Source organism: Nanorana parkeri, unplaced genomic scaffold (genome assembly GCF_000935625.1).
Source record: "Nanorana parkeri isolate BGI_ZX_2015 unplaced genomic scaffold, ASM93562v1 scaffold10, whole genome shotgun sequence".
NCBI lineage: Eukaryota > Metazoa > Chordata > Amphibia > Anura > Dicroglossidae > Nanorana > Nanorana parkeri.
In genome coordinates this window covers 138,003-151,125 of record NW_017306278.1, presented here as the reverse complement: position 1 = coordinate 151,125, position 13,123 = coordinate 138,003, and the positions used below count along the sequence as shown (strand labels likewise).

General features: G+C 48.8%; 1 protein-coding gene across 1 annotated transcript in view; it reads left to right on the top strand.

Moving 5' to 3' along the window:
• Positions 1-13,123, top strand: part of NELL1 (neural EGFL like 1) — a 326,301-nt gene that overhangs the window by 212,558 nt on the left and 100,620 nt on the right. Inside the window, exon 12 of the mRNA XM_018554737.1 lies at positions 2,032-2,151. Coding sequence (XP_018410239.1) covers positions 2,032-2,151 — 120 coding nt within the window. The remainder of the gene's footprint in view (positions 1-2,031; positions 2,152-13,123) is intronic.

Below are 13,123 nucleotides of genomic sequence, written 5' to 3'. Positions count from 1 at the left end.
GGGTGGTGGGGGGGGGGGCCCGCCGTGAAAACCATTTGGCACGATTCCGGGGGGAAAAAAAGGGAGACTCAGCTGACCAATATCTCGCTTACAGCACCGGAATCCTCTACTTATTAAATCCCTGCATATGAAAGCTGACCACTCCCGGCGCACAGAATTCAGAGAGCCAGTTCATGTTAATAAGACTCGGTTGTGGGAAAATGTTTGTGAACCCTTCGGAACGTTCTGGATTTCTTCAATCTGTGTCCTTCGTCTTGGTCATAATAAGATGAGATGGTTACTTAACACTGAATATATTCCTGGTGCCTCAAAGCAAAAGGTGTGCAAAGTCTTATAGTAGCCACAGCCAGGGGGCCTAACTAGAAATCACAGGGGCCCCATAGCAAAATGTTGTATTGGGCCCCGTGATTTCTAGTTCTGCCCCTTGCAGAGCCCACCTGAGATCCCACACAGCCCACCTGAGAGGGATTTTGAAGAGCCCACCATAGACCCTGCAGGGTCTCAGGTGGGCTGGTCACAACCCTGCACACCTCTTACCTGTCAGCCTCGATCCGCTGTCAGCCCTCTCCACCGCTTCCTCGGTCGCCGGCTGGCCTCGCCTCCACCACCATCTCCGGGCCCCGCCTCCTCCTACGCTGCCGTTGCCGGGCCCCTGGCCTCCTCCACAGCAAGCTGCTGGCTGTGACTGACTCCGCAGCGGCTATGGGGAGAAACGTGCTGCTGCAAAGATCACTGACAGCTTTCAGTGATCTGGACAGAGGCGCGCTCCTCCTCACAGCCGCCAGTGACAGCCAGCAGCCTGAGCTACCATGGTGACCCAGGCGGCCCACACGGCATAAGGGGCACCCATTTTTCCCTCGTCCTGACCAGGTCCCCCTGTGCCCCGGGCCCCATATCGGCTGTCTGGGTCGCTATGGCGATAGTTCTGCCACTGTCCACAGCCTGAGTAGAAAAGCCTGTCCCCTGCCAGCATGGTGTAGAGAAGGACCCTTGCTCTCTGTGTGGAAGCAGTGGTCTCTCCACAGAGGTCGTACATGCTAACTGCTCATTGGGGAGCTCTTGCTCTGACTCGACAGGAAGTGTGTTCAACCACTACAGGGAGACCACTGCTTCTACACAGGGAGTCCTTCTCTGATCAGAGTAAGCATAGACAATTTTGATACAGTCGACAGTGGCCTAGTGGTTAGTGCCTATGCCTTGCAGCGCTAAGGGTCCCCAGTTGAAATCCCAGTCAGGACACTATGTACATGGAGTTTGCATGTTCCCCCCGTGCTTGCGTGGGTGTCCTCCGGGTACTCTGGTTTCCTCCCACACTCCAAAGACATGCTGGAAGGTTAATTGGCTCCTGTCTAAATAGGCCCTGTATGCATGTGAGATAGGGATCGTAAATTGTAAGCTCCTTGAGAGCAGGGACCGATGTGAATGTGCAACTATGTAAAGCGCTGCTGAACTACACAGTCAGAAGTTAGAGTCCAACAAATCTCTATTGAGGGCATGAACAGAGCGACTAACCTGTTGGTCATACACAGACGGACTGTCTAGCAGTCTACATAAGACTTCCTTCCCTGCGCGGCCCCGAAAGCGCTTGACACTACTTTAAGTGACTTCTGAAAAATAAAAATGAAGATTCACTGAACTTTGACGTGTTTGTCATATTGGTGTGCTGGTGACATCTCCTCACAACAATCTTTGTCTGACGCGGCGCCATCCGCGGTCACTGCGAGCACCCATTTACTTTGTGGGAAGTCCGGTAAGGTGTGCTACAGGTGTTTGGACATCCGCAGAGATCTGAGCCGCAGTGCTAAGTAATGGCCAGAAGTTGGTGGAAGTTGATCATTGAATGGTGTCACCGGCACAGGAAGTGAGGGCTGTTGAGTGGCTCTTGTGCTGCTTCTCTCTCTGAGCTCTGCTGTGCAGAGACTACAAGGTGATACTGAGTTACCCTGAAGGTACTTACACTGCTTGCATTTAAAAGAATACAATGTAACAATGAATTCATTTTTAATAAAGGCGTTTCCATTCATATTCCAGGGTACGATTTCTGCGCCGACGGACATCAGTGCGGAGAAAACTCGGAATGCCGGAACGGTATCACGAAAGCCACGTGCGAGTGTCGAAACGGCTTTGTGCCGGTGCTGGGCGACTCAACTTTTTTTTGTAATCTACTGGCCTGGTTAGTACAGGATCTCAGCTACAGACAACAGTGACCTTTGGACCACGTAGCAACCAGGTAGTGTCCCAAGATGGAGGCAGTTCTAATATCAATACAGTGGTTGTAATCCAGTACTGGCTGGTAGTAACTAGTGGCAACACTCTGATAATGGCAGCAGTATTGCAGCAGTTGTAATCCAGTAATGGCTGGTAGTAACTAATGGCAATAGGTTGATAATGGCAGCAGTAGTTAGTATAGCTCTATAGCTGGCTTCTCAGGACACAGTGATACAATGTAAAAGTCTGTACTTGCAGTTAGCGGATGCCAGTGGGTTTTGGCTGTGGAAGTCCTTGAACCAGTTGTCCCAATGTGGCCTCTGAGGGAGAGGGAGAGATGCCTGCCAAGTATTCTAGGGTTGTGAGGATCCTGACAGAGGATGTGGAGGGCAGAAGGTCGGCATCTACCTCGTGGCACGGACGCCGGGCGACTTAGCGTTCGCAGCTTAAACTGCTGAGGGGGCGGAGCCAGCGGGCGACGAGGGACTGCGCCGCTTGCGGACCGGAGATCGGGTAAGTATGTTACATCGTTCCGCAGCGGGCCGAGCTGTTAGGAGGCCGGTAGCCGAGTTGCTGTTGGATTGCGGTAAACGCTTTCTCCGAATGATTAGATACTAGATCTGTGCAGAAAATGACAGGGCTCTTCCGAGTCAAAATACAAATTGAATGTTGACCTATGGGGAACGCCGTGTAAGTTTCGTTGCACTTTTTGTTGTTGAAGCTGGATTGGAAACGACTTGCGTTTGTTTGGCCTCGGTGGGTCTAATAACATTGTTTATCGCCACGCCGCTGTAATTACTCAGCGCCGCGCACAGCAGGAGTGACCACCGGAAAAATAGTTCTCAAAGTATCCAGAGCAGGAGGCTGTCTGCCTCTACTTAAAGGCCATGTTAACCTAAAGTACAAGTTTTCCGTTATGTAAAAGAATTCTGGCCCTTTTGGTAACTATATGAAGGTTCTTAAATCTGTACAGAGATGAAGATCCATCCCTTAATTATTATAGACGGCTATAAACCGCAGCCTGGCGCTTCCAACCATTTCAACCATAGGCTCAGTAGAAGGCATCTTCTAGGTCCTCAGCACCATGGACGATGGTGCTCTGGTGGTAACATCGGACATTGTATCTTCAAATAATAACCTCTTCCATATTTTAGATATTTTTATATCACATGGGCTGCTAAAACCTTTACAAACAAGCCCAACAAATGTACTCACCAAGCAACCTATTAGAAACAATACACTAATACTAGGAAGGGTCTCCCGTTGCCCTCAACCTCAACTCTTCTTAGCATGGGTTGCACCTTCACAAACGTTCCTTTGAGATTCGGCTCCATGTTGACACGATTGCTTCACACAAAGTCTACACATTCACAGTGCCAATCTCCTGTTCTGCGGCATCCCAGAGGTGTTCTATTGGATTCAGATCCAGAGATTGGCCTCAGCAGAAATGAAGAGTCATCAGGCCCGGTCTACAGTTCTCCAGTCTTCATCTGTCCGGTTTTGGTGATGCTGTGCCACCTACTTTCTGTTCTTGGCTGACAGAAGTCGGACCTGAAGGGATAGTCCGTTGGCCTCCAGAAGGGTTCATTATGTTAGGTGCTAATGTACCCTTCAACATAAATGCTCTACAGAAGGTTATTCTTGGGTTGGTTGAGAAGTCACCAAAAGAGGGTTCAAGGTCAACATATGCCAGTGTTTAGAAATGTTATTCCTTATTTCCATATGGTCTCCATTAAATCTTGTAATGAAGCTGGGAAATGGAGTATAATTCTAATGCACATTGTGAGAAGCTCCCAGTGTGCAGTGAAATCAGAGGAAACAATTTCAGTCCAGGAGAGGAGCCGGTACAACTGTGCAAGACTGAAGGGAAGGCCGGAGTACAGATTTAAAGGAGACCTATGAGGGGAGTGATCTCCACTCATAGTTAGAGCTGACCTGTGACAAAGAAGCTGTCACAGGTCGGCTCTATTGATCGGGAAGTGAGCGAACGCATACAGTCGCTCACTCACTTTCTGATCATCTCCCTGCAGAGAGCGGCGACTGCCAGTCACCACTCCCTACAGGGATTCCGCCCTCCGATCCACTAGTGCTGACTGGAGGAACGGACGGGGGAGGGGGCGGGCACAGCTGGCTCTGCCTCTAGACAGGCAGAGCCAGCCGTCACTCACGCAGCTGGGTGGATCCAATATTGTTGGGATCCGTCCCGGCTGAGGCGCTCTCAGTATATCGCGGGCTATACTGAGCTTTGGGTTATTGGAGGAGGTTAGTATATGTCCCCCCCATGACCCTAAAGAGAACTATGGGGAAAAACACTTACCCCCATAGTTCTCTTTCAAGTATTGCTCCCACAATGCACTGTGAGCTTTGACAGCTGTGTTCTAGCATGATGTAGTAATGTGGGCAGACACAGTCAAGGTTTATCAAGACTTCTGGCCTCTGAGCTCGGTGTGGGACTATTGAAGTGCCAAAAGTCTGCTGTATGCAGGGCTTCTGCATACACAGGCAAGGTGCATTTTTGCGCCCCCCCCTTCCCGACCCCCTGTAAAAACAGGGCATTTTGACAAGTACTTGTACTTGTCAAAATGCCCCGATGTTTGCGCTATGGTTTTGTTTTTTTTCACTTACCTTTCGGTGCGGGAGAGCAGCGGCGAGTCAGCGCTGGTCCGGTGGGAGGAGCTCCAGGTGAGGTCCTAATTTAGCTGGCCCGGCGACTGCCAGAGGTGGCGCGCGTGTCGGGATCCTCTGGCAGTCGCCGACCAGCTAAATTAGGACCCCACCTGGAGCTCCTCCCACCGGACCAGCGCTGACTCGCCGCTGCTCTCCCGCACCGAAAGGTAAGTGAAAAAAACATAGCGCAAACATCGGGGCATTTTGACTAGTAACAAGCACTTGTCAAAATGCCCTGTTTTTTCCGCCCTCACCCTGCAGCGCCCTCAGGCGGCCGCCTGACTTGCCTTGCGGTATCGCCGGGCCTGGCTGTATGCATGTCCCTGCTGTATGAGAACACTAGATTGTAAACTTCTTCAGGTGACAGGGAATGATGTGGATGGATCTGTGCAATGCGTAAAGCACTCCATTATTTGCCATTGCTATGTAAAAACTGGAATGAAATAAGTTTGTAATGATTTTCTTCCAGCGCTTTGCACCTCATTCAGTTCCGGGATGCTAGATAGACACTTTGGGCTTTTGCTGAATCTGCTTTCCTATAGTTTGATATTATGTCTGTGCAGATTGTTCCGCCATTGTTATCTATTATTGTGTATACCTTGTGAAGTGTCTATAGAAATATAAATGGAAGCAGGCCATTGTGATGTCCCAGCAAGTTATCTATACAATGTAACAACTCTCATTCTGTTACCCGAGGTTCTCCTCTAACAATAACCAGGTCTGGATCAAGGACGCTGTTGCTTTTCACGCCTCCGACAGGGACTCATTTTGCATTCAATGTATATCAGTCCTTTGTTTTGAAATTGTCCAAAAGTACCGTTCTCCTGGCAACCGCCAAACCCAGACATGTCCATCGGATTGCCAGACAGAGAAGCGTGATTGGTCACTCCACAGAACACGTCTCCACTTCTCTAGAGTCCAGTGGCGGCGCGCTTTACACCACGGCATCCCACGCTTTGCATTGCACCCGGTGATGTAAGGCTTGGATGCAGCTGCTCGGCCATGGAAACCCATTCCATAAAGCTCTCTACGCACTGTTGTTGTGCCAATCTGAAGGCCGCATGGAGTTTGGAGGTCTGTAGCTATTGACTCTGCAGACAGTTGGCGACTTCTGCGCACTGTGCGCTTCAGCATGCGCTGACCCCGCTCTGTCATGTGACGTGGCCGACCACTTCCTGGCTGAGCTGCTGTTGTTCCCAGTTGCTTCCACTTTGTTATAATACCAGCAACAGGCGACAGCGGAATATTTAGTAGCCAGGAAATGTCACGGAACACCTGAATCCAATGATTTGGAGGGGGAGGGGCCCAATACTTTTGGCAATATAGTGTATTTTGCAGACACTCATCCCATCATACCAATACCCCATAAAGTTCAACAATCTACCCCCTTCCCCAAACTTGGAACTGTCCATCTTGGTGAATGACATAACTGACCTCGCAGTCTATGAACACAGTCTCTGTATAAGCGGTCACAGAGCTTTGGTGACGTTCGATATCCTTAAAAAACCCTTTTACATGATACTGTGTATACTTTCCCTATTAGCCGAGGTCCTACGTGTGCAATGAATGTCTCCTTCTGAGAAAATGAAGACGGAATCATTTTTTCCCCCCTAGCACTGACTGACTGCAAAACACACAATAGATTCACATGGGAATATGATTCATGATTGCTTTGCAGGAATAACAATTGGCTCTTATCAATGACAATTAATAGCTGGCAGCATTGAAGTTGAAGAGCGTCTTGAGGAACCTTCTGACTGCCTGAAGGTTGTGTGCCGGAGAAAACATCACGGCACTGTGTAGATACATATGGATACAATTAACCAACTGATGATTAGCACATATATGACTCTCATTGGGTACTAATACACATGTGGCTAGGGTAAAACCTCTAAGAGGGGGCTGTGCTAGGTAAAATAAACACTAAGGCATCAATTTATAAACCTTCCACCCAGCTATACCCTGAGCGAATGCAGTTCACACAGCATTTCCACCACTAGATGGGGCCAATAAGCACAGGGAACTTGGGATAGCTCTTGGTATAGCCGGGGACGGGTCCTAGCTTGCAGGTAACAATACAAATGTATCCATGTTTAGCAATATACTGTATGTTTTCAGATTCTTAAAGCTGAAGTGTAATCTGCCCCTTGTGTTGCTTTCCCTGGTCCCTCCCCTCCCCCCTCCTGAACATACTAATGCCACTTTAAAATAAATCCTTCCTATTTTCATTACACACCTTATTGTAGACCTTATGGCATGATCACTGGGTCTTTGTGCTCCTCTATACAATGGAGTCAGATCAAAGCGGTTGGGAGGGGCCGGCAAGGTGCTGTGCATAGCTTCCTGAAAACATCACAGCGCCCTGCCTCAGCGACACCTCAGGAGGACTTCTGCCAACATCAAAATGCCTTGATGGGTAGGTGGGTACCCGAGGCCTGGTGTCACCCGAAGCAGATACCGGGTGACACCCCGCGCATGCACGGTCATCTTTTTGATACCTGCCATCTTGGTGATGGACGCCGGCACAGAGAGGAGGGGGACGTTCACCCGGTGGGATAAGGTATGCCGTCGGGGCCCCTCCACTCTCCTGACACTGTCGGGCTCTCGGTCCATGACCGAGTGCCCGACTTTTCAGAGGGGGTGACGGCAAAATGTCATTTTTGGTGTCACTCCTCCAATGGTGTCACCCGGGTGTGGGCTGCACCTCCCGTGTGACGCCACTGGCGTCAGCAGTGGCATCACAAGGGGGCTGCCGGGGGTGCGGCCCGCACCCGGGTGACACCATTGGAGGGGTGACATCAAAATGACTGACAGTCATTTTGGTATCACCCCCTCTAGAAAGTCGGGCACTCGGTCATGGACCGAGAGACCGACAGTGTCAGAAGGGAGGAGGGGACCCACTGGGTGAACATCCCCTCCTCTCTCTGCCGGCGTCCATCACCAAGATGGCTGCCGGCAGGCGTCAATTAGATGGGCCCGCATGAGCGATGATATCATAGTGTACGCGCATGCTGATGTCACGGAGCGGAGACCGGGTGACACCCGGCCTCGGGACGCCCCTGGGTGTCAGTCTGGAGAAGTGAATGTTGGGACTTATGACAAGGGCGTGGGCTTCCATCTGAAGCTTCCCAGACAGGCCCTGTTCCCTTATGAGATGCAGCGAATGTAAAGCGGCCCGGTTGCTGCTGCACATTTGTTTTTAGAGATAATTAGCATATAATAATGATTATGGTAGCTGATCACAGAGCGCCGTTTCTTCGTGCGACCCGAAGCGCCGAACGCCAGTGGCGTCACCCCCACCGAATACCATCGCTGACCTGTGAAACGCGCGCCGCATGACAGGGGTTAATTGTTTTATTAGACGCGTGTGCTATTCATTTTGCTGCGCTGACTCCGGTGGCTCGCCGGAATAATCGCTTGGTTGGCTCGGCCTCCCTCGCTCAGGTGCAAGGTACACGTTTTTTTTTGTTTCTCGTGTGCATTGAATGTCGGGGAGAGAACATCGGCGTTCCTCAATCTGCTCGCTCAGTGACAAAGGAGTTATTACAGATAATTCCTGTACATAAAGAGGGAATGTCTCCAGAGAATCCTGCAAGTGTCTTGTCATGCAAATCAGCTTCTCAGACGTATATACGGCCGGGGATCGGCGTTCTCGCTGGTTTAGCATTGTATACATTTTACAACAAAATAATAATTTTCATGAGATCGGCTTTTGCAACAAATCAATCAAATAGCGTCAGTTGTTACTCTTACCCCATATTACCTGGACCAGCCTTTCCCAGCCCTTTTAACATGGAGGACCCCTTAAAATCACTTCCAGGTAAGAATGCTACTTACATTGGGGGTCAGTGGGAAGAATGTCCCTTACATTGGGGGTCAGTGGGAAGAATGCCCCTTACATTGGAGGTCAGTGGGAAGAATGCTCCTTACATTGGGGGTCAGTGGGAAGAATGTCCCTTACATTGGAGGTCAGTGGGAAGAATGCTCCTTACATTGGGGGTCAGTGGGAAGAATGCTCCTTACATTGGGGGTCAGTGGGAAGAATGCTCCTTACATTGGGGGTCAGTGGGAAGAATGTCCCTTACATTGGAGGTCAATGGTAAGAATGCTCCTTACATTGGAGGTCAGTGAGAAGAATGTTACTTACATTGGGGGTCAGTGGGAAGAATGCTCCTTACATTGGGGGTCAGTGAGAAGAAAGCTCCTTACATTGGGGGTCAGTGAGAAGAAAGCTCCTTACATTGGGGGTCAGTGAGAAGAAAGCTCCTTACATTGGGGGTCAGTGAGAAGAAAGCTCCTTACATTGGGGGTCAGTGAGAAGAAAGCTCCTTACATTGGGGGTCAGTGAGAAGAAAGCTCCTTACATTGGGGGTCAGTGAGAAGAAAGCTCCTTACATTGGGGGTCAGTGAGAAGAAAGCTCCTTACATTGGGGGTCAGTGAGAAGAAAGCTCCTTACATTGGGGGTCAGTGAGAAGAAAGCTCCTTACATTGGGGGTCAGTGAGAAGAAAGCTCCTTACATTGGGGGTCAGTGAGAAGAAAGCTCCTTACATTGGGGGTCAGTGAGAAGAAAGCTCCTTACATTGGGGGTCAGTGAGAAGAAAGCTCCTTACATTGGGGGTCAGTGAGAAGAAAGCTCCTTACATTGGGGGTCAGTGAGAAGAAAGCTCCTTACATTGGGGGTCAGTGAGAAGAAAGCTCCTTACATTGGGGGTCAGTGAGAAGAAAGCTCCTTACATTGGGGGTCAGTGAGAAGAAAGCTCCTTACATTGGGGGTCAGTGAGAAGAAAGCTCCTTACATTGGGGGTCAGTGAGAAGAAAGCTCCTTACATTGGGGGTCAGTGAGAAGAAAGCTCCTTACATTGGGGGTCAGTGAGAAGAAAGCTCCTTACATTGGGGGTCAGTGAGAAGAAAGCTCCTTACATTGGGGGTCAGTGAGAAGAAAGCTCCTTACATTGGGGGTCAGTGAGAAGAAAGCTCCTTACATTGGGGGTCAGTGAGAAGAAAGCTCCTTACATTGGGGGTCAGTGAGAAGAAAGCTCCTTACATTGGGGGTCAGTGAGAAGAAAGCTCCTTACATTGGGGGTCAGTGAGAAGAAAGCTCCTTACATTGGGGGTCAGTGAGAAGAAAGCTCCTTACATTGGGGGTCAGTGAGAAGAAAGCTCCTTACATTGGGGGTCAGTGAGAAGAAAGCTCCTTACATTGGGGGTCAGTGAGAAGAAAGCTCCTTACATTGGGGGTCAGTGAGAAGAAAGCTCCTTACATTGGGGGTCAGTGAGAAGAAAGCTCCTTACATTGGGGGTCAGTGAGAAGAAAGCTCCTTACATTGGGGGTCAGTGAGAAGAAAGCTCCTTACATTGGGGGTCAGTGAGAAGAAAGCTCCTTACATTGGGGGTCAGTGAGAAGAAAGCTCCTTACATTGGGGGTCAGTGAGAAGAAAGCTCCTTACATTGGGGGTCAGTGAGAAGAAAGCTCCTTACATTGGGGGTCAGTGAGAAGAAAGCTCCTTACATTGGGGGTCAGTGAGAAGAAAGCTCCTTACATTGGGGGTCAGTGAGAAGAAAGCTCCTTACATTGGGGGTCAGTGAGAAGAAAGCTCCTTACATTGGGGGTCAGTGAGAAGAAAGCTCCTTACATTGGGGGTCAGTGAGAAGAAAGCTCCTTACATTGGGGGTCAGTGAGAAGAAAGCTCCTTACATTGGGGGTCAGTGAGAAGAAAGCTCCTTACATTGGGGGTCAGTGAGAAGAAAGCTCCTTACATTGGGGGTCAGTGAGAAGAAAGCTCCTTACATTGGGGGTCAGTGAGAAGAAAGCTCCTTACATTGGGGGTCAGTGAGAAGAAAGCTCCTTACATTGGGGGTCAGTGAGAAGAAAGCTCCTTACATTGGGGGTCAGTGAGAAGAAAGCTCCTTACATTGGGGGTCAGTGAGAAGAAAGCTCCTTACATTGGGGGTCAGTGAGAAGAAAGCTCCTTACATTGGGGGTCAGTGAGAAGAAAGCTCCTTACATTGGGGGTCAGTGAGAAGAAAGCTCCTTACATTGGGGGTCAGTGAGAAGAAAGCTCCTTACATTGGGGGTCAGTGAGAAGAAAGCTCCTTACATTGGGGGTCAGTGAGAAGAAAGCTCCTTACATTGGGGGTCAGTGAGAAGAAAGCTCCTTACATTGGGGGTCAGTGAGAAGAAAGCTCCTTACATTGGGGGTCAGTGAGAAGAAAGCTCCTTACATTGGGGGTCAGTGAGAAGAAAGCTCCTTACATTGGGGGTCAGTGAGAAGAAAGCTCCTTACATTGGGGGTCAGTGAGAAGAAAGCTCCTTACATTGGGGGTCAGTGAGAAGAAAGCTCCTTACATTGGGGGTCAGTGAGAAGAAAGCTCCTTACATTGGGGGTCAGTGAGAAGAAAGCTCCTTACATTGGGGGTCAGTGAGAAGAAAGCTCCTTACATTGGGGGTCAGTGAGAAGAAAGCTCCTTACATTGGGGGTCAGTGAGAAGAATGCTCCTTACATTGGAGGTTAGTGGGAAGAATGCTCCTTACATTGGAGGTTAGTGGGAAGAATGTTCCTTGCATTGGAGGTCAGTGATAAGAATGTTCCTTACATTGGGGGTCAGTGGGAAGAATGCTCCTTACATTGGAGGTTAGTGGGAAGAATGCTCCTTACATTGGAGGTCAGTGATAAGAATGTTCCTTACATTGGAGGTTAGTGGGAAGAATGCTCCTTACATTGGAGGTCAGTGAGAGTTAATGAAGGAAAAATTCCATGTGGAGATGTTTCAAAATGAATATTCGTGGGAACTTCCATCATAATCATTACTTCAGTCCAAGTGTTGTAATGGTTTTAATGGAAAAGCCCCTACATCTATTTAGGTGTACACCATTCTAACCAGTGGTGTTAGAACAATGCTGTATTCAATCTAACATGCTGCTTGTAATTTGGCCACAAGCTCTGTGCCATGTTCTGGAAGTGACGGTGTGCCTGTTACAGGAGCAAGGGGAGGAGAATTCTGTCTACAAACCAAGTGTTAATATTTCCGTGTGTAGACAATCGGGCGCTATGGTGTCCTTCCAGAACATTTTCTCACACTTTGCTTTGCCTTGGCGGTAAACTTTGTTTTCTAGAAGCAGCCGAAGGAACAAACTTTTAGGCAGTTTGACAAATGTGATTGAATACATCCGAGGGGGAAAAAAAACAGACGTTTCGGAGCCATCAGCATCGGAGAACTAAAAATGGTAAATCTATGGCGGGAGTAAAATTAAGATCCATACGGTAATCTCCCGGTGAAGATTAATGCTCGCGGTTCTGCCCGGCCACTTTAATATTTCAGGAATGCAATCTGGGGGTTTTAGTTAAATGGATAGAAGATGGTGATTATCCGCAACTTATTCATCCCCGGCCCGGCACAGAGGATGACGGAAGCCAGGAGTGGACGCGTGCCGCGGGACCAGCCATCCATCACCCTCACCTAACCGGAGTTTGATTTACAATCCCCGGATATTATTTTTCACCGCAACATCAGTTCGTGTTTACCTGTTTACTAAGAAGTGTAGTGATCAGAAAGGGTATATCTATCTATCTATCTATCTATCTATCTATCTATCTATCTATCTATCTATCTATCTATCTATCTCCTATCTATCTATCTATCTATCTATCTACACTATATTGCCAAAAGTATTGGGACACCCCTACAAATCATTGGATTCAGGTGTTCCAATCCCCTCCGTGGCCCCCGGTGTATAGGATGAGGCACCTCGGCATGCAGACGCTTCTACACACATTTGGGAAATAACGGGTCGCTCTCAGAATTCACGCTTCTCTGTCTGGCAATCCGATGGACGTGTCTGGGTTTGGTGGTTGCCAGGAGAACGGTACTTGCCTGACTGCAAGTTTAAAGTTTGGTGGAGGGGGGTTGGGGTGGGGGGTTGTTTTTCAGGGGTTGGGCTTGGCCCCTTATTTCCAGTGAAGATAAAAAAAAATTTTGTCAAATTCTTTATTTATAAAGGCATGCGAGGCACGCCCCACAAAATACAGCCAAATACAAAATAGGCGGAATCATCCGCAAGTACAGTCACGGCAAGTATACATCATCGGCTTTAAGAATGATATAATGCAATAGTAATCTCTAGCATAAAGTGTGGGGTCTCAGCAATACCTTATGCGTTTTTTATAATGTTTTTTTTAACCAATACAACTTTAAGGCAGTTAGTGAGAATCTTCATTCACCAACTGTCTATCAATCTAAGGATAGGC